The sequence below is a fragment of the Protopterus annectens genome, chromosome 11.part0, assembly GCF_019279795.1.
Source record: "Protopterus annectens isolate FY-2018-M chromosome 11.part0, PAN1.0, whole genome shotgun sequence".
NCBI lineage: Eukaryota > Metazoa > Chordata > Ceratodontiformes > Protopteridae > Protopterus > Protopterus annectens.
The window spans coordinates 199,005,065-199,027,083 of record NC_056745.1 but is presented as its reverse complement, the minus strand read 5'-3'; the positions used below and the strand labels follow the sequence as shown (position 1 = coordinate 199,027,083).

The 22,019-nt window shown below is 36.0% G+C and overlaps 1 protein-coding gene across 1 annotated transcript in view; it reads left to right on the top strand.

Annotated features, from left to right (window-relative positions):
- DDX11 (DEAD/H-box helicase 11) overlaps positions 1 to 22,019 on the top strand; it is a 1,280,855-nt gene that overhangs the window by 1,165,165 nt on the left and 93,671 nt on the right. Inside the window, exon 23 of the mRNA XM_044087617.1 lies at positions 8,945 to 9,045. Coding sequence (XP_043943552.1) covers positions 8,945 to 9,045 — 101 coding nt within the window. The remainder of the gene's footprint in view (positions 1 to 8,944; positions 9,046 to 22,019) is intronic.

Genomic DNA, 22,019 nt, shown 5'->3' with positions numbered 1-22,019 from the left:
CATTGCATTCATTTCTGCTACAAGCACCATGGAAAACCTATCCCACAGGGGATCAGACCCCACTCAACCAGGGCTGCATCTACCTGTACAGCCTTTCTCAGAGGCGTCCCTACCAAGGACATCCTAGAAGCTGCTACCTGGAGTTCTGTACATACTTTCACCAAGCATTACCATCTGCCAATTTTCTCTAAATCCAGAGCTGGCTTTGCCACTGCAAATTCCATCTCCCATCCTTAGCTTTGGGAATCTAACCAAATGTGATGACTGCAACAGTGAAACACGAAGAACATAGTACAGTTGTGTACACTTACCATAAACGTAGATGTTTGAGTGTATTCACTGTTATAGTCCTGGTTACCCTCCCTCCAACCCCCTGTCTTCTTTTGGCTATACCTCTACTCTCCTGTACTATGCTTAAAAGGTTTTTGTTGTATTTGCTTTTTTGTCTGAGGTATAACCTTGTATTTTTATATATGGCGTCGGCTGCGTGTATTATACCCCTGACGTCATGGAAGAAGAGACAGCAACTGACGCAGGATCAAGACTTTGTTAATCAGGCCGACTGAGGGCTACTGCAAGCAGATAACCCAAATGTGATGACTGCAACAGTGAAAACACTCGAACATCTACATTTATGGTAAGTGTACACAACTGTACTTTCTTGTAATAGGAACAAAAGCTCTAAATAGTTTCATTTTGTCAAGTACATCTTGTGGAGTGCTCCTTTTTCGTTTATTTGGTTTTCCTTTTGAAATATTTGACCTACTCTTTGATTTGTTTATGCTGTTGCAAGAATATGACGATGCATTGTAGATTTCCTTTGTTTTATCTAGTTTTACAAGGAGTACTTTGTCCCCTTTCGCAAGTGTGAGGCCTGAAATCACAGCTGTAGCACATCTGAAAATAGTTGATTAAAAAAAAAAATACATTTCCAAATTCACTGATATCCAGTTAGAGTTTTTCCAGGGACAGACTGTCCTGCATCCCAGATATGGGTCTGTGCTGCCACTTACATGCTACTTATATGTATGAGATTGCTGTACCTCAACTTAGAGGGAGCACTCAGTGTTACCACTAACTCAGACCTAGTCTACATTTCCCTAAATTTGCAATTGTAGTTTCACCTTTCTGATGGTTACAGTTGCACTCCTTAATATTTCAGCAGTCATCCATGTTTGCTCGGAGTTTGTGATGAACTAGTACTAGTTGGGGCTAAACATACATCCAGTACTCTGTATGACATCACTGCTTGTGCTGATAAAGAAAGCACCTGATTGTGAGAGCTTTGGGAAGAATAGCCAGTTTGAAACAGAGAGGAAGGCTATCTTAATTGGTCCTCTCATGAGCACCTAATAAGAAAGTGTCTTCCATTTACTGCTGTTAATCACTAGGGACACACATACAGACTGATACCGCATATATAAATGCATACAAATATTTTAAGCTTGGGCATTAATGCCTTTCTAGCCTGCCAATTTATCATAACAGTTGCTCACATAAGTGTCCAGGCAGTTTTTAAAAATATCTAAACTAGTGCTTGCTTTAATGTAATTTGGTAGTCTATACCATGCACCATCTTTGTTTTAGAGAACCGATTAGTACACCTCAGTTCTATAGAATCTTCTACACAGATTGTCTGATGATGTACTATTTTTGATAACCCCAAACATTCCCAGAGGTAATTGTCTCTCAATGCACTATATACCTGAATAAGATCTTCTCTTAAATATCTATATGAGACACTGTACAGGTTCAGATATTGTAATCTTTCATAATTTAACTTTTCACATCTGTGGATGCCCTTGGTATATTTCCGCTATACTCTTTCCAGTTTATGCATGCTTGTTTTCTTATAAGGTTTCCATATTGGTATTCCATACTCAATTTTGGATCTAATATAACTAACAAACAGTGACTTCACCATTTCTGATTTATTAGACTTTATAAATCTTTTTATATAACCTATGCTTCTATAACTATCATTAACCTTTTGGTTGATATGATTAGAAAAACTCAAAGCTGAATCTATGCATATACCCAAGGCCTTAAATGAATCTACAGTTTCAATCAGTGTGTGCTGTATTAGATGTTTAACTTTCAGTTTATGTCTCTCAAATCTCATATGCTTACTTTTTGATGCGTTTATCAGCATATTATTCTCCTGTCCCCAAATGGTCAATTTAGTCAAGTTCTTTTGCAGACATTCCCTATCTGTAATACACATAATCAGTTTACTCATTTCAAGTCATCTGCATACAGACAGAACACCTCAGATGAAAGAGATCTGAAAGATACAATCTAAACAAGTATGGGCCTAAGACAGAGCCCTGTGAGACACTCTGACTATAACCAAGAATTTCACATGTTCAATTGTTGTATGATACTTGCCATGTCCTATTTGTAAGGCATGCAGCTCTACATCTTATCAAGAGTACATGAATACCTAGTTCTTCTAATTCACTTAGTGTTTTGGTATAACCATACCAAATACTGAAGATAAATATGTATAAATTACATCACCGCACAGTTTTTCATTTATAGCAGTTATTGTTGTAGATTATCGTGTTACAGGTGGTAACAGATCTATTTTCAACATATGCATGCTGTTAGTATGGTTTAAAGTCCAAACCTTTCCAATTTTGACAATAACTTGTACATATTAGCTTCTCCATTATTTTTTTACAACATGAAAGTAGACTTAAGGATCTGTATGATTCTGGGTTTGTCCTACTCCCCTTTCCCTTAAAGACCGGTTTAATAAGTGCATGTCTCCAGTCCTGAGGAATCTCCCATATTTATATGACCTAGTAAATAATGGATATAATGATACTGTAAGTTTTTTCTGAAGTGTTCTCAGTTCATTATGACTAATTCCGTCTCCTTCCTGTGCTTTGTTTAGGTCCAGTTTGCATAGCTCTTTTTCAATATAATCTAATTTGATTTCAGTATCTAAGATTACTTGGATGCCACTAGGACAACTTATCACCTCCTTTACGGAACCAAACTGTTTTCCATAAGAATCTACACACAATTTATCAATTTGTATGTCTTTACTCCTTCCACATCTTATGTATCTACAAAATGGTTTCCTGTTATGCTCAATGTTGTTATATACATTTTTTTTCAAATTTTTCTTGATCTTGTTTCATACTATGCATAATTTGTTTGTCCAGCTTGTTTATTTCAGTTTTCAAAGTTGCAGTTCAACCTCTTTTCCATGTCTTATATTTTTGTCTCTTCCCTTAACTGTCTTCTTTTTATGGAACTATATCCTCCTGATGTTAAACATGTTTTGATTTTTTTTTTTTGCATTCAAACAATTTCTCTTTCAGAACTTTCCACATTCCTTCTGCAGTTTTTCCACTGAATGCATCAACGCATCTATCCAGTTAGTTTTTTACATAGTGACTGTTTTGCTTTTGTATAATCTGTTATTAATCTTCTGTGCATTGGTTTAGATTTCATTTATCAGAATTATCTGGCAACTTATTAACCTTTATAACCCCGTGATCACTGCATATTAATTGTGGAAAACTTAACACAAAGTAGCAGTAATTTCTTTAAGAACACAAACAGTATCTAGTATGTTCTGTTCCTTTGTAGTTGTTTTACAGTCTGAAGCAGTTGTTGTTCCTCAACATGTGTTGTGAATAATTTCCTTACAATGCTGTTGAATCAGTATTATTTCAACTTTTTTTTGATAAATCTAAGACCCTAGCACCTATTATTCTTCCTTCTTGTGTCTCATGCAAGAAATGTATGAATTCCTCTAGGTCATCAGCACTTGGATTTGGTGGTCTTTACACTCCAGCAATTGTTATATGTTCCAGGGTTGTCTTTATTCTCAGTTACAGTCTATAGTATTGGTTTTATCACTGAACATGTAATAAAGCACTGGTCTCATGTTGTTGTCTTTCGGCTTTTTCCTGGTTAGGGGTCGCCACATCGGAACTCCGGTCCACTAATGATTGGCAGAAGATTTTCACAATGCCGAGTTGCCAGCTCGATGCCCAACCTTCAACGAAGGCACGCCCATTCACGCATGTCTTTTATAGCTATCTTTAATCCCTATCATAACACTTCCACCTGATTTTTTTGTTACAATGTCTGTTAGAGTAAAAACATTTATACCCTGAGGGAACTGGTTTCCAGTCATTGTTCTTTAACTATGATTCACAAACAATAACAATATCCATCTTGCGGGAACATAGCAAATTTTCCAGTCAAAAAAATCTTTATTGATGCTCCTAGCATTAACAACCATCAGAGATGCATCAAATGTTGCTATCTGTGAATTGTTAAATTTCAAATATTTCCTAATTTTGACAAGTGCATGTCATTCTGTCTGAACACATGTGCCCAAAATTAGGCTCGGATGCTCTACACATTTCCATTTTTTAAAAAGGGACATTTTTTTTACGTAGGTATTTACCCCAAAAATATTTTCATTCATAGTGAAATGAGCCTCCTTTCTATATATGATTTTTGAAAAATATGTCATAACAACTGTACAAGCTGTGCTATCCAAGAGGGCTGTAAGTTCCCTACTAACAGTAAGAGAGTCCTTGCGGATGAGATGATTTGTACTGACATGAATAAAAACAGATTATTTTTTACTTTGAGACATTCTGAGGCCTGTCTCACATTCTCTGTATTTGCTTCTGGCAAGTATAACACTATTCCGTGTTCAATATCTTATCTGCAAATGTATTAGTTCCTCTAATAAACAAATCAGCAATTACAAGGATATCTTTTCTGACCAGAGCTGAAGAATTTTCAACTTCTAATTCAGTAATATCTGCTCCGTCAATTGTAACATCACCATTAGTCTTATTAAGCCCACTGTTTTCATTGCTTATTACATTTGCAAGCATATAATTCTCATCCAGCTGGATTTGTACATCCACAGCTTCAGCCATGTTGTCAGTGTCTGTCTTTCTCCTCTATTTTTCTTACAGTAATGTTCTTCATTCCTTCCACGTTCAATTTTAATTTCTTCCTATTCACCTTTCCTCTTGTTTCTACCTTCTCTTTTGAAAAAATGATGCCTGTTTCTGTAGGCTGAAGGTTTTCTGATAGAAAATGTTATTCCCTGTAATCTGTGTGTTACATAACAAAGCAGTGTCATTTTTAGTATGTATTCTTTGCTTTACACACATTTATCAGTTTCTTTTTCTTGTTTGTTGTGAACGCCTTCCTTGCTTTCATTTTATTTCCTTCTATACACCCTGAATCCTCAGATTGCTGAATACTTGTATCCCGAATTACAAAGTTGTCAGTGGCATTATCTTGTTTCATAGGGGTTGAGTAGTCTTTGCAAACAAAAGCACATCCTTTCCTAAATCTGTTCTCTTTGCCTAACATTATTTATGTCATCAGCTCAGTTAATTTATATAAGAACATTTCTCCAAACCGTGCCAATTGCCAAAGTGCAGTTGTCGTCAGTTTGAAATATATATACACAGAGTGTCTTTTTGAAATGTTGCAGTTTTCAGGTTTCTGATTTCTACTGGAATATATTCCAGTTGATGGGATCTTTTTTTTTTAAATGCACTTACTATATATGCGGTTTTATATATATATATATATATATATATATATATATATATATATATATATATATATATTCTTTTGTTGACACTTTGGCCGTTAATGGATGGAGCACCAATTCAAATTTATGAGGTCAGACAGAAGGAAACTGAATAAAAAATAGATCTATTCCATACTGGAAGCCAGTTAAATTTTGAAGCAAGTTGTAATGATGTATTAAAGGATCTGCCAAGTAAACAAAGCAGAAAATGTTATTTTCTACAGTTTGAGACAGAACCATACTTTAGCAATAAGATTAGAACATGTCTGGCCAGTAAATACGTTTAAGTGTTGAGGCAGCTGAGACCTGAAATGATAGCTCTTTAAAAAGTGACTATGTTGTTACCAAAATTTAGTTTTTCCAATTTTTGTAATACAGTGTGATTGACTGAATCAAATACTAAAGTTATATGGGGTATAGTGCTGTGACTATAATGAAACCATTTGGAAAGCCATGACAGGCTTTGCTTAGATGTGTGTATTTTCTTTATATGGCTGAAAAATGTGCTTGTACATTTATTTTATTTTACATTTGTTGATTGGGATAGTCCGACTGGATACATGTCCATTTTCAGCGGAGGCCCAGGGAAAAAAGCTCCACACATGCATACAGAAAAAAACTGTTACATTAAATAAGTTAAAACACTGTTACAGATACAATTCATAGGATAAAAGTCATTCCTTCTATCATATATAAATCTGATTTGTTAAAGTTTATCAAATAAGGAAGTAATGTAGGGGTGGCCAAAAGACCTCTTTAGCACTTATTTATATTGCCAGAGTTAGTCAGGCTTAGAGCAAGGACATAGCTATTGCATTTTAAGGTACTGTTTTAGATTTTTTTTAATTGGGTTAGAACAGGTTCTGAAGTAAGCTCAGCAGGAAGTGAGTTCCATGTTTTGCCAACAGAGTTGGCATATAGAGAGTGTCCAGATGAATTGTTGCTTTTGAGGGTTTGGACTAGTAATTTGTTGGCGAAGTGTCTTGAGGTTGCTGGAAGGGGTGATCATTTTTGTAAGCATGGGTGTGTTTTCAGGTTGGTAGAGAATTTTATGTGCTACTATTAGCTGATTGAACTGAAGTTGGATAGGCAATTGTAGCCACCCTAGATTCTTTAGGTTCAGACAGTGGTGTGTTCTATATGCTGCTCCAGTGGCAAATCTAGCAATATGATTAAAGCAGCTAGAGAGTTTATTAAGGTCAGACTTATTCAAGTTTGTGAAGAGAGGGGATGCATAAAGGAGGGTGGAAAGTAGATGTGCACAGGCAATAACAGTCCTAGCTAGAGGAGTGAGAAAAGTTTTGATCTTGTAAAATAAGCCAAGTTTTTTATTAACTTTTTTAATAGTTTGATTAATATGCTTATCAAACTTGAGGTTATTATCAATTGTTGCGAGTTTGGTACAGGGGTCTGGGACAATGACAGTGCCATTGTTAGATTGTATAGTAAAGGTAGGAGAGAAGGCTTTACAAGTGCGGGAGAAAAGCAACAGCTTTGTTTTGTTAGGGTTTAATAGGAGACGTCGATAAAGATAGAAAATAATAGGGGTCCTAATATAGAGCCATGAAGGGACCCCAAGGGTGATAGGTAGAAGGGAAGACAGTTTGTTCTGCCATAGAGCAGCCTGTTGTCAACCACTCTGGTAAGATTTGAACAATTGGATAGCTTGGACATCTAGGGGAATAGTTTTTAGTGTGTGTAGATGGTGGCTGACCATGTCGAAGTCTTTGGAGAGATTAAGAAAGAGGGCAGCAGAAAGCTTATTGTTGTTTTGGTTTTGATTAATAACATTGGAGAAGGAGAGGAGGGCCGTGGTTATAATGTGGAGCGGTCTGAAGCCATGTTGTGAGTTAGCCAGGAGATGGTTCTGAAGGAGATGGTTCAGGAGTTGTTTATGGATGCACTTCTCCATAATTTTAGCCAGAGGTGACAAGATAGCTATGGGCCTGTAATTTGACAGTTCAGTGGAACTGCCCTCTTTGTGGAGTGGAATTACATGGGATGTCTTCCAGATGGAGGGGAATAGTGGCTTCTGATATAGTTATACTGATCAGTATAGAGATCGGGTATGCTATGGCATCTGCAGCTTTTTGTAGATACTCAGCTGGGAGGAGATCCGCTGCAAGGGTAGTTGGTTTTAGTTTCTTGATTAGGGTATGGATAAGTGATGTGGAGACTCGTTGAAAGTTAAAGGGTAGTTGAGAACTAGGTGCGGCGGCGTTTGGACTCAGGCAACTGGGACTACATGATCTTTTCAAAGAGTTTTGCCGTTTCCCACATTTGAACTCTGCATAGTCCATTCATCTGCCTTATAATAAAATTTTGCTGAGTGGTTTAAGTTCTTAAGCATAATAGTGGACAGCTGCTTGAGCCTACCCTTGAAACTTCTGTGTCATTTTAACGTCTGTGGTAGAGAAATGATCTGCAGATTGAGATCAAGAATATAGCCTGAAGCCAGCAGTGGAGTCAGAGGAATTGTGAGGCTTAAAAAAAAAAAAAAAAAAAAAAAAAAAAAATTGTGTGGAAGGATGGCTTTTCATCTAACCAAGTGATGCAAAGGAAGTCTGCCACCATGGTGACCTGGGTTCAGAAATCTACCTGGAAAGTTGAAGTGCCATTTAGCGGAATTGCTGTCACTCACAAGGAAGCTTTGGGGCAGCCTGGCATGCAAATGAACCTTGGCAGTGGACAGGAGTTGTATCACACACCTAAACATGTAGCACTGTTGAGAGAGAGAATTGTAGGCATGTGTTGAGTCCATGCTGAGCCACAGCACATATCCATGCAAAGCCTATTTGCACATTGCACCATCGGGAAGTATGGATCCTGACCCAGCAGCGTGAAAACATATGTAGTTTGGCTATCTGATCATGACTGGTTCCAGCATAGAGTTTTGGATTTAGAGATGAAAGGCTGTTCCTGCAGTTACCGTAGGGAGCAGGGCAAGGTAACAGCAGATGAGGAAGTGAGAAAACAAAATTGGTTTCCACAACACTGGAGGACAGTGAATATATTGTTTGGCTTGGAAAATGTAGAGAAAAAAAATGGATGGTTCTGTATTGTGATATACTTTGTCAAGTTAAGCTGGTATAGATAGAAGCCAGATGGTCAAGCACATGGATGAATGTGATTTTTGTAGCATACTACAATACAAAATATATACAGACAAGGACTGGAGTTGGTCTGTTAAAGTGCATTATTTCCAATATAGCAGTAATTGTTTGGGCTTAGCTAGGAGTGTTATAAACTTTTTAATCCTTGGTCTTGCCCTGATTTTTTTTTCTGTGCATTGATTTTGTGGTCTTTAACATTAGCAAGGTTTTCAACAGCTTTTGTCTCTCTCATTTTCTACAGCGCTGCAGTAAATCAGGAGGTCCTATGACAGGCGCATTACTGTTTTCTGTGGTCGGAGGCAAAATGAGTGAAGGAATAAACTTCTCTGATGACTTAGGCAGGTAAGACAGTTGTTTGATTCCCTTCAGGTGAATATTTTCTGATGGAAGAGATAATACAGTGACTGTGAAAATTAAAGTGACTTAACTGGTTACTGAACTTTGCATGCAGTAAAGTTCAAGTATCTTGGCTAGGCACAAAAACTCCACTACTGTTTCCAGAACTGAATTATTATAAATTGAACATAAAACTTCCAAGAGTCATGTATTGTTATGCTGTAAAATCTCTCTTAAGTGGAGAAAACCTGTTAATGTAATGGTTCTGCCCACTTTAGAAGTGATGTTACTGTACAATATATTTTTTTTTATATAAAAACTTGTTACAAGCAGTGTAGGTGGGTGCATTTCAGCATTATTCATACATACAAGTTTGCAGCTACCATGACATGCACGTCTGGAAGTTTATTAGTGGAAACATTACAACACTACACATATTTCAAGCTGGCACCTCATATCAATTAGATACACTGTGTGTAATGCTGAATAAGAATAAAGTGTGCATAAGCAATCTTTAAAAAGTGAATTGTGTTTTATAAATACATATTGCCAATATGCGATACAGCAATTGCGACTTCTTTGTAAGAACAAAAATCTGCCTAAAAAAACAAAAAAATATATATATTAATTTCCAGAAACACGCCACTTCATTGAGGTTTTATGTAAATGTGCTTAAAGAAGAAAAGAAAGAAAAAACACTGGGTACAAATTTTGTTATGTTGAATGTAAGTGCAGGAAATCACTATTTTACTCACCTAACTTGTCCCTTCTTTTACCTGTTGGATGTACTGCAAATCCCAAGTTACTGCCTAAATCCTCCCACGCTTAAAGTATCTTATGCATTTCTAAATGTCTTCAATGTTTTTCTTGCTGCATGCTAGAAAGGCAGCTGTCTACGCCCAGCACCTGTCTAAAATATGGGCCCTTACCCTGAACATTCTACTTGTAATTATTTAACTATGTTTTCTTAATCTGGAACTCCTTTTTTCTGAAAGATGCTGCCCTCTTGGACAGAGTTCTTCCATGATTCAGTTTATGTCGCTATGGCTTTAAGTGTCATCCCTGCAGTCTGTCAATTTTCCCTGCCTTGATAATCACTTTACAGAAATGAGATCTTCAGAACTTTGTGCCATTATATAGATAGCATCACTCTATTTTTCTTTATGGAAGATTTATGACATCCTTTCTTCTCATTATTCCTTTCTCTAGGTATTCCATTATGCTGTTTTACTTTTTTGTCATCTGGTTATCACTGCAATGAAATACAGGGTGCTGGTTTTACTGCTTGTATTTTTTTCATGGACTGTTTTCTACAGTCCTTAGATGGTTTCAGTCATAACTTATGGCAGGGAAGAGAGAGTGATCTTTCTTCCCAGTTTGCAGAGTTTGTAGGATTCAAACATGCAGAATCTTTTGATCTAATGTCACAAATCTTCCTCCTTGGATCCTGATTGGAGATATCCATTCTTCCTCTTTCTGTTTAGTGATTTTTTTTTCTTTCTGAAGCTCTTGCATTTGTTTCAGTGTGCACCTTCCATTGACACAAACTATGTCATTGTGCACAACACTTGAAGAAAGTCTTAGGACTTCCAAGATGGCTACATACTGAGTAGCAACTTAATTCTAGCTCTCCCAGAGTAAAAACAGAAACTTAGTAGAGAAAGCCAGTGGACCTAGATTTCTGGGTAAAATTCAGTAATTGGTTAGTAAGTACACTGGCTGGATGCCAGGAAAAAAGAAATACAGAAGCGACAAAAAAACACTGACTGGGAAACGTACTGTAGCTGTTCAACAAAAAGCAGTGCAAGCTCCAGACATGACTTCTGGTAACCTAGAGGAAAGTATAGGGCAACTGCACACAGACCTGACTAAAATAAATTAATTACTGATGGAGTATATCAACTCAAAAAATAAAAGGCTGGAAAAAATGGAAGAAGCTTTAAACAGATATTCAGATAAGGTGATAAAGCTGCAAAACTCTGAAGCTGAAATGAAGAAAAGGCTGGCTGAATATGATACTGCACAAGTGATATTTCATAAAAATAATAGAACTAGAGGACAAAGTGCATAGGGAAAAGCTGAGATTTTCTGCTGCACCCAAGAAGCTGGAAGGAACAATCTATTAATTTTATGAAAGCACAAATAAACAACTGGAGTGGTATTCCACAACTGGAATTGCTAATTGAAAGGATACATCTTGTGTATGTTCCAAACCTGGCTATGAGAAAACAACCTAGACCTTTAATAGTAAAGATGCAGTCTTACAGGCAGAAAGAGTTGATTCTGATAAAACTGTGGCAGAAGGACAAAGTACTAAATGTGGGAGAAAGCAGAGTGTTTGTGGAGAATGACTACTCATTGTACACCAGGCAGAAGAGGGGCACATTTATCCCATTATTCAGGGAATGTCAAGAAGCAGGTGAGAAATTCAAACTGCTGTACCCAGCTACCTTCAAAATATCATTTTTTGATGAAGTACATGCTTAAGAAAGAAATACAAAAGTGTGTTCAACAGAAAATAAGCTGGAGAACCGAATGAGATTCTGCTTCTTGTTCTTCTGTTAATAAAGACCACAGAGAGACTATGTCAGTGAAAACGTTTCCAGTGTTTCAATGGAAAATGCTTGAGAGGTTAAAAAGCACAAGAGATGACTAGAAGAATTGAAAGTACACTAGAAATGAAGCAGAGACAGGGTTTGGGAGAAGGAGATGAACAGAAATACAACAAGAAAATCTGGAGATATTGGACTTTATTGGACTTTGTTAAACTTGTAGGAGACCTTAAAGCATATGCCCCTACTTCATCTCATTAATGCTTGGAAAAATACTCAGGAGAGGGAAGAGGGGAGAGAAAGTTAACTGAAAGTAAAACATTTTTTTTTCTTAATAGTAATATTTAAATGGAGCATGATTTTCTTTTCATGTTATGAAGTAAAAAAAATTCAGTTATTTTTTTAAGTGTAATGGGGATACTAATGTAAATAGATGCTCCTACTTTTTTTCTTTTCTTTCTCCATTCTCTTGTTCAGTTTTAAGAAATGTAGGCAATGGAATGTAAAAAAAAAATCTGGTTAAAAGAGCATGACAGAAGAAAAACTAGTGTTTTTTTCTCATTCTCGCATAGGAGATTAAGTGGGTTAAGGCTAGTAAACAGTTTTGTGTCTGGTTCTCATGTCTCTAGCAGACAATCTGATAAAGAGAAATGGCTTGGACTAAATGTTTTCTGAAAGCTTTCAAGTGTTTTCCTAGCTGAGAGAGCTATAATGATGACAGCACTTAATAAAAACACAAGCTATACCATGCATCTTAGCATGGATAACCTTTCTTTTAGGTTATGTCGAGTTTGTATGTATGGCTGTCAGTTTGGAACATTTCTTCCTATTAGGAAGGTAAAACTTCAATATTCGAAGCTGTACATAGTTTTGTGTGGTATTAAGTTAATAGGTTTTGGGGGATATTAGGGTGTGTTTTTGTTTGAGGGTTTTTTCAATAAAACAAAAAGTTATTTAAGCTGTAACATAGGGTTGAATGGAGATGACAAGTAACTGTATAAAAGATTAACCTGCCAAACAGTACATGCAAATAATGCAAAAGCTGAAACAAGACATTTAATAAAAAAGCTGTTATACATAAAATATGGGAATAATAATTTGTCAAGAATATGATGCTTTCTGTAATATTGTTAAATGTTAATGGTCTCACAGATAAATACAAAAAAGAAAGAGTATTGAACTATTCATAAAAAATGTAAAGTGCAAATAGCTGTGCTACAGGAGACACACTTGGAAAGAACTGAACGTGCAAAATTGATAAACGTTTTCCGGATGGTTATTCAGCAAAATACCTAGGGCAAAGGAAGACAGACGTAATTACATTAATTGCAAGAGGAGCTCCATTAATAATAGAAAAGGATACAAAAGTCAATATGGTAAATTTATTGTACTACAGGACTACTGGCTAGAGAGGAAGATTACACCAGCATGTATTTATATTCCATCGAAAACTGCTATAATGGAGCTCAAGAAAGTTCTGGGAGAAATAATCAGTTTTCTGCAAGGAATATTACTTACAGGTGTGGACTGGAATTTGATATACAATAGTAAAGATGTGCTTGGGGGGCCCAGAAGGCAAAATATAACAAAGGAGGGTAGATTTTTAAATAAATTTATGAAAATATTTGGCATGGAAGATGTGCCTTCAGTAATCAGAGTTCAGAGTGAATTTACACATTATTCCCCAAGATGCAAAAACTGGGCTAGGCTAGACATAATTTACATTTCACTTGAACATGTGCATTTAATTGAAGGTCTGGATATGCACCCAGTAAATATTTCAGGTTCTGTGCCAGTAATAACTAAAAAACAGAAGGTAATGAAATAAAAATCAGACACTGGTGCTTTCCCACATATCTGTTGAAAAGTGAGGAATTTAAGGAATGCATAGTGGAAATTATTCAGAAGCTTTTAGAGACTACATACATTTCTTCTGAAAATATAGCTAGGGAGTGGGATAAAATTAAAGTGGAGTTTAAAAATAGAATGGAAATAACGGGAAATATGGTTAAGAAGTAACAGTAATTATTTAGAGTGACTGACAAATGTTAAAGTATTGCAAAATAGGAGAAATCTCACAGAACAAGAAGAAGAGCAACTGCAGAATGTTAAACAGAAAATAAGGGATTACCTTGGTAATATGCATGAGTTTAGAAAGATTGCTGTTAAGCAACTGTTTTTGTTAACTCTGGAGTAAAAAAACTTTTAGCACAATGACTCAGGCAACAGAAAGTAGAAAGGGTTGTCACCAACCTTAAGGAGCCTGTAACAAGGAAGATAGCAAGGGATCCTGTAGAAGTATTAGAAATATGTTGGAAATTCTATGAAAGCCTGTATAAAGTAGAGAAATATGGAAATCAAGAAAAGGTATGAATGGAAATGTTTATGGAAGAATTAAATATGCCAAGGTTAGAGGTAGAGGAGACTCAATTACTGAAAGTTATGATAGGAAGAGATGAGTTAAAAATGGTGATGTTCTGCAGGAAAGTCCCAAGGAATTTATGGTATTCCTATGGAAGTTTTGAAGTTAGGAGGGAAGAAAACTGATAAAGATCTGTAAGGTTTAGTTTAACAGTATTTTAAGAGGAGGAGAATTATCAACATCTCTGGAAGAGAGCGGTGGTAGCTGTAATACCTAAAGAGGGTAAAGAGCCATCAGATCCAGCTTCATACAGTCCCATTTCAATACTAAACCATGATTATAAAGTGTTTGCCCATAATGGCTAAAAGAATGGCAAAAGTTATGCCAAAATTGATAGATATGGATCAGTGTGGTTTTGGGAGGCAAACATTTGACAACCTTAACAGAACACTGATAATCTAACGGGAAGCAGAATTTAAGAAAATACCACTGTTAGCGGGTATTGATGCAGAAAAAAAAATGTGAAGCTTCCAAGATGACTGCACATTAAATAACAGTTTGATTCTGGTAGCTCTCCCACCCAGTATGAGAGCAGAAACTCAACAGAGAAGGCCAATAGACTTTTGTGTTTGAGTAAATTTCAGTAACTGGCTAGTAAGTGTACTGCCTGGATGCCAGGAAAAAAGAAATACAGAGCACCTGGAGAAAATCAGCTACAAAAAGTGAGAAACAAACACTGACTGGAGAAAGTTCTGCAGCTGTTCAGCAGAAAGCAATGCAACCTCCACACATGACTTCCAGTAAACTACAGGAAGATACAAGACAACTGTACACAGACCTGGTTAAAATAAATGAAACACTGATGGAATACATCAACACAAACAACAAAAGGGTGGAAAAAAAATGGAAGAAGCTTTAAACAGATATTCAGATGAGGTGATAAAGCTGCAAAAAATCAGAGGTTGAAATGAAGAAAAGGCTGGCAGAATATGAGACTGCTCAGGAAAAAGATGTTGCAAAAAAGAATAGAATTAGAGGACAGAAAAGATAGGGAAAACCTGAGATTTTCAGCTATGCCATAGATACTGGCAGGAATACACTGCATTCATTTTAGGAACTGTCTTCAAATTATTTTCCCTGTAGGGACAAAATCATTTTTTGATGAAGTACATGATAAGGAGGAAATGCAAAAGTTTGTCCAACTAAAAGTGAGCTGTGAAACAGAAGAAGATTCTGCTTCTTGTTCTTCTGATGATAAAGACCACAGAGGGGACAGTACCCGTGAAGCCTTTTCCACTATTTCAACAGAAAATGTTGGAGAGAAGGAAGGGAGCATGAGAGCTGACTAGAAGAATCGAGAGTATGTTGGAAATGAAGCAGAGATAGGATTTGGGAGATGGAGATGAACAGTAATAAAACAAGTAACCTAATCTGGGATTACAATGCAATAATTATATTGTGAAATATGACAGAACAAGAAAGTCTGGAAATATTGGACTTTTTCAGAATTTGTTGGACTTGTGGGGAACTCTGTAAAGTATATGCCCTATTTCAAGTCATTAATGTTTGGAAAAATGCTTTGGGGAGGGGAGAAAGTTAACTGTAAGTAAAGAAGAAAACATTTTTTCTTAATACTGTTTTTATGGTGTATGGTTTTCTTTGCACACTATAAAGTAAAGTTTTCTCAGTTATTTTAAGTGTAATAGAGATGGCAAATAAGTGCTGTTGTTTTTTTTTTTCTTTGTTCCTTTCTCTCTTCTTTCTCTTTCTCTCTCTCTTCTTGTTCGGTTTTAAGAAATGTGGGTACTGCAATGTAAAAAAAAAAAGCTTGGGTGAAAGAAAATGACAAAAGAAAAACAAATTTGCTTTTTCTCATTCTTGCATGAGGGAATGACTGGGTTAAGGACCTTAGACTGATTTAGTAACAAGTTTTATGAGAAAGCCAAGTAAATGAAAAAAATATTGAATATTATGAGGCTTTTTGCTAGCAAATGAATGTATGCTTAGTAACAATTCAGTATCTGGCCCTGGTGCCTCAATGGACACAATGTGATAATGAGAAATTGACTGTCTGGTTCTCATGTCTCCATGGAGTCAGTCTGATAAAGAGAAATGCTTACAGTCTAATAGAGAGTGATTGGCTGGAGAAAAGAAAGGGAAACTGGCTAGTAGATGATGTTCTCTGAAAGCATTCTGGGGGGGGGGGTTCCCAGCTGAGAGAGCTGTAAAGATAAGACAAAACCAGTTAGCACTTAATAGAAGGACAGACTGCACCATGTGTCTTAGCATAGATAACCTTTCTTATCAGTTAAGTGAGTGTGGCTGTCAGTTTGGGACATTTGTTCCTATTAGGAGTGTAAAACTTAAATATTTGAAGATGTACATAGTTTTCTGTGTTAGTGTTAAATTAATAGGTTTTAGGGGGTACTGGGGGGGTTGTTTGAGAGCTTTTTATAAAGCAAAACATTTTGTAAAATGTGACAGGCTGAAATGGATATGACAAGAAACAAATATATAAAATTTCAGCCTGCCAAATAGTGTATGTATGTAACACAAAAGCTGGCAGTTGACATTTAACAAAAATGTGTTATACATAAAAGGTGTTAAAAGGTGGTAATGATAGCATTTTAATACAATTATGCTTTCTGTAATGTCTTTAAATGTCAATGGTCTCACAGATAAATACAAAAAAGAAAGAATAGTAAACTATATTAAAATGTAGAGTGCAAATAGCTGTGTTACAGGAGACCGATTTGGAAAGAGCTGAACATGTAAATTGATAAAAAAGGTTTTCAGGATGGTTATTTAGCTGAATATCTGAAACAAAGGAAATGAGGGGTACTTATATTCATTGCAAGAGGAGCTCCAGTAGTGATAGAAGAGGATAAAAAAGATAATGACAGACTTGTAGTGCTAAGGGGCTACTTGCAAGGGAGGAGGATTACACTGGCATGTACTTATATTTCACCTAAAACTGCTATAATAGAGCTTAGGAAAATGCTATGAGAAATAATCAGTTTTCAACAAGGAATATTACTTGTAGGTAGGGACTGGAATTTGATTTTCAGCAATAAAGATGTGTCTGCTGGCCCAGAAGTGAAAGCATAACAAAGGAGGTTAGATTTTTGAAGAAAATTATCAAAATGGTTGGCATAGAAGAGTTGAATTCAGTAATAAGAGTTCAGAATGAATTTACATATTATTCCCCCAAGATATAAAACTTGAGCTAGGCTATACAGAATTTACATGTCACCAGGACATGTGCATTTGAAGGTCTTAATACACCCTCAATAACTATTTCAGATCATGTGCCAGTAATAACTGCAGTAAAAACACAGGGTAATGAAATAAAAATTAGACACTAGTGTTTTCCCAAGTATGTGTTGAAAAGAGAGGAATTTAAGGAATGGGTAGTGGAGATTATTCAGGAATTATTCAAGAGGATAGAAATTACTTCTGAAAATATAGCTAAGGAGTAGGATAAAATTAAGGTAGAGTTTAAAAATAGGCTGGAAATAGAAAGGGAGCTATGATTAGGAAGTAAGAAGAATTATTTAGAGGAACTGACAAATGTTAAAGTATTGCAGGATAGGGGGAATCTCACAGAAAAAGAAGAGGATCAACTGCAGAATGCTAAGCAGAAAATAAGGGATTACCTCAATAATATAGTCAAGTTTAGAAAGATTGCTGTTGCACAACTTTTTTTTTGATAATACCACCAGAGCACAAAATGACTCAGGCAACAGAAAGTAGAAAGGGCTGTTGCCAAGCTTAGGGAGCCTATAACAAGGAAGGTAACGAGATCCTTAGAGGTATTAGAAATATTTCGGAAAATCTATGAAAGTCTGCATAAAGCAGAGAAATATGGAAATCAAGAAAAGATACAAATGGAAATGCTTATGGAAGAATTAAATATGGCATGGCTACAGGTAGATGAGGCTCAATTATGAACTGTTAGGATAGGAGGAGATGAGATAAAAATTTTGATGTATAACCTATCTACAGGAAAGTCAGCAGAAATACATGATATTCCTGTGAAAGTTTGGAAGCTAGGTGGGAAAAAACTGTTCAAGATCTAGAATTTTTTTTAACAGTATTCTAAGAGAAGTACCAACATCCTGGAAGAAAGCATTGGTAGTTGTAATACCTAAAGAGGGTAAAGATACTTCAGATCCAGCGTCATACAGGCTCATTTCAATACTAAACCATGATTATAAAGTGTTCATGTATATAATGGATAAAAGAGTGACAAAAGTAATACCAAGACTGATAGATATGGATCAGTGTGGTTTTGTGGGGGGGAGGCAAACATTTGACAACCTTAAGAGAAGATTGATGATGCAGAGGGAAGCAGAATGTAAGAAAATAGCATTGTTGATGGGTCTTGATGCAGAGACATCATTTAACAGAGTAAGCTGAGACTTTGAGTAGAGCAATGGAAGCATTTGCATTTCCTGAAAAAATTATAAGGTTGATTAGGAGGATATATGAGGGATCAGAGGTGAAAGTTAATGTGGCTGGGGTCCTCTCTGATAATGTATGCTTGAGCAGAGGAAATAGGCGGGGGTGTCCTCTTCTCCCTTTATTATTTGCATTATATGTAGATCTATTGGCAAAGAAAATCAGAGACTCAGAAATTCAAGGACATAATTGGTATGGTAGTCAAGAAAAGCTGGCTCTATTTGCAGATTGTATTTTATACCTGACAAAACAAGAATGAGACATTGCAGTGTTGTGGAACATTTTGAGACAGTTTCAAAACTTTTTGGGATACAAAATGAATGAAGCTAAAACAAAGGCAATAGCAGTAAATATTATATACCCACATATGAATTGGTTCCACAATATCTATATTTGTGGGGAAATGATAAAACAAAGTATTTAGGAGTATGGATTAAAAATGATTCTGATGTGGCAGGTAAGGATATGTGGGAAGAGACTAAACAGAAAATAATACAAACATTGAGAAAACTGAAGCTTTGTTATATGCTTATGGGGTAGTAAGATAGAAACAGTTGAAATATTTTAGCCCCTTTAGTCTTATATACAGGTCAGGCATATTTTTATGAGCCAGAGCAAAAGTTGTGGATAGCAATTAATAAAGAGCTGAAGGACTTTATCTGAGAGGGGAAGACAGCAAGAGTCAAGTGGGATAAGCTGATTTTTCCAGTAGAAGAGGGTGGATTGGAATTAACCAATTTGAAGGGGTATTTCAGAGCTACATAGGTAAGGCTCTTGTACATAGCACAAGCAGAAAACTATAATTCAAAGTAGAAAAGGATGATGATGAAATGGGGGGAGGGTCAACAAACAAGGAGAGACTAGGACTTTAGATGCAGGCCTTTAAGAAGAATAACAACATACAGAATATTATATTCATAAAGTATCAGAAAGTATCCTAAGAACTAAGCCAACACAGGAAGGGAGAAAGGAGATTCTGCCGATAGGGATGGCTGCAATTAGTGATACAGACAATAGGCAAGAGGGGCTGGAATTTATTAGAGAAAACTGGCAAAGAAACCAAGGTATTGGGAGCAAATAGAAAGGGAAAGATGATAGAATGGGAAGAAGCAAAGAACTTATCTTAATTGCAGGTTAGACATTGCCTTCCCTGTCAAGGATTATCATATAGGCAAAGAGAAAGAAATAGGGGGATGCTAAACAAAAGACCAGCAGTTGTAGAGGTTTTAGTAGAATCTAGAACAGAAGCTGCCATTAAAAAGGAATAATTAGTAGAACATATAAAATATTGCATGATAACTCTTAAGAATTAATCAGAGGACTTTAGAAAGGATTGGATAAGCAGTTCACAAAGAAAGAATAGGAGGATATATACATGTCTCCCAAATATGCAAGAAAATCTAGAAGATTTAGGATTTTTGCTTGGAAATGTTTACATAGATATTTTTATCCCTCAAGTAGACTCCAGAGAATGTTTGCTCACACAGCAAATGTTGGAGGTGTGATGGGGAAGAAAGAGGTAATTGGGAACAGATTTTTGGGGAGTGTAGTGAGTTGGCAGACTTTAAGGATTCCCTGCAGGATGCACTGTTGGAGATGCTGGATGGGGATTGATGTGACAAGGGAGATGATTTTTCTGAGCTGTGTTACAAAATCTGAATTGCCAAGAGATGGTAAGGAATTGCTGTGTCTAATTATTGTGGTTGCCAAAAAAGCATTTACTAGAAAATTGAATTCAAAATCTAAACCAACTATACTAGAAGTAGTGAATATAGCAACGGATAAAACAACTGGAATTGAGATCTTTAGAAAAAGGAAGGAGCAAACTACGTAGAAAAAAATGGGAATTGTGGGAACAATGCATACAGGGGAGGAATGAGGTTTGAAAGAAACCAGAACTTAACTAAGCTATGCAATATTTGACTGGAAATGATTGGGTAGATTATAAGTGATGTGTATTGCTTGCACCTGGGAGTGTTAGTATGGTTTGTGATGTAAAATGCTTGCAGTTAGGATTGTGTCAATGTGGTTTGTTTTAATTTATATACATGTTTGATTGCCTATGTTGGAAGTGCTGGTTTAATAAAGATGTTTCTTGCTTAAAAAACTGAAAGGAATTGAATAATTTATGTAATGTTGCTTAGGTTATATGATATATAGCAATATACGTGAAGTATAAAGTTTGTAAATGTGAACTTGCTGATACAGTTTGATTGCTTTAATATAAATGTAAATTTGCCTGCGTCACAAGTTCAGTCAAATGCTTTCTCTGTTTTTTAGAGTAAGCTGGGACTTTATGAGCAAAGCGATGGAAGCATTTGCATTCCCTGACAAAATTATATGGTTGATTTGGAGGATATATGAAGGATTGGGGGCAAAAATTAAAGTGCAGGGTTGTCCTTCCTTTTCTTTGTTATTTGTGTTATATTTAGAACCATTGACAAAGAAAATAAGAGACTTGGAAATTTAAGGATATAACTGGCATGCAAGAAAAGCTTGCTCTGTTTGCAGATGACATTATTTTTTATCTGACAAAACCAGAAAGGGGCATTACAGTGCTGTGGAACGTATTGAGAAAGTTTCAGATCTTTCCGGGATACAAAATTAATGATGCTAAAACAGAGGCAATAGCAGTAAATTATGTTGAATATGAATTGATTCAGCAATATCCATTCTTATGAGAACATGATAAAATGAAGTATTTAGGAGTATGGATTAAAAATGATTCTGGTGTGGCAGCTAAGGATATGTGGGAAGAGACTAAACAAAACATAATATAAAAGCTGAGAAAATGGAAGCTCTGTTATATGGATATTGATAGTAAGATACAGGCAGTTAAAATGTTTAGTCCCTTTAGTCGTATTCACAGGTCAGGCAGGTTTTTATCAACCAAATAAGAAGCTATGGATTACACTTCAAAAAGAGGTGAAAGATTTTTTATCTGGGAGAGAAAGACAGCAAGGGTCAAGTGGGATAAGCTGATTCTTCCAAGGTACAACGTAGACTAGGATTACCCAGTTTGAAGGGGTATTTTATAGCAACACAGTTAAGGCTGCTATACATAGCACAAGCAGAAAACTGTAATTCAAAGTGGGAAGTGACGATGATGAGACGAGGAAGATGAAGAAAATAGGAGAGATTGGTATTTTGGATGCTGACCTTTAAGGAGAATTACCAATCATATAGAAAATTATATTCATAAAATAGCAGAAAATATTCAAAGAACTAAGTCAACACAAGAGTGGAGAAATGAGATTCTGTCAATAGGGATGACTGCAATTAGGGATACAGACAATAGGCAAGAGAGGGCTAGAATTTATTGGAAAAAAGGGGCAAAGGAACCAAGGTACTGGAGCAAATAAACAGATGGCGAAAGGATACAATGGGAAGACACCAAGAACTTAATTTGGATTACAGGTTAGAGATTGCCTTTCCTATCAAGGACTGATATCAGAGTATAGGCAAAGAGAAAGAACTAGGGGGGCCCTAAACAAAAGACCAGCACTGGTAGAGTTTTTAGTAGAATCTAGAACAGAAGTTGCCATTAAGGAATGAATAATTAGTAGAGCATATAAAATATTGCACGATAACTATAAGAATCAATC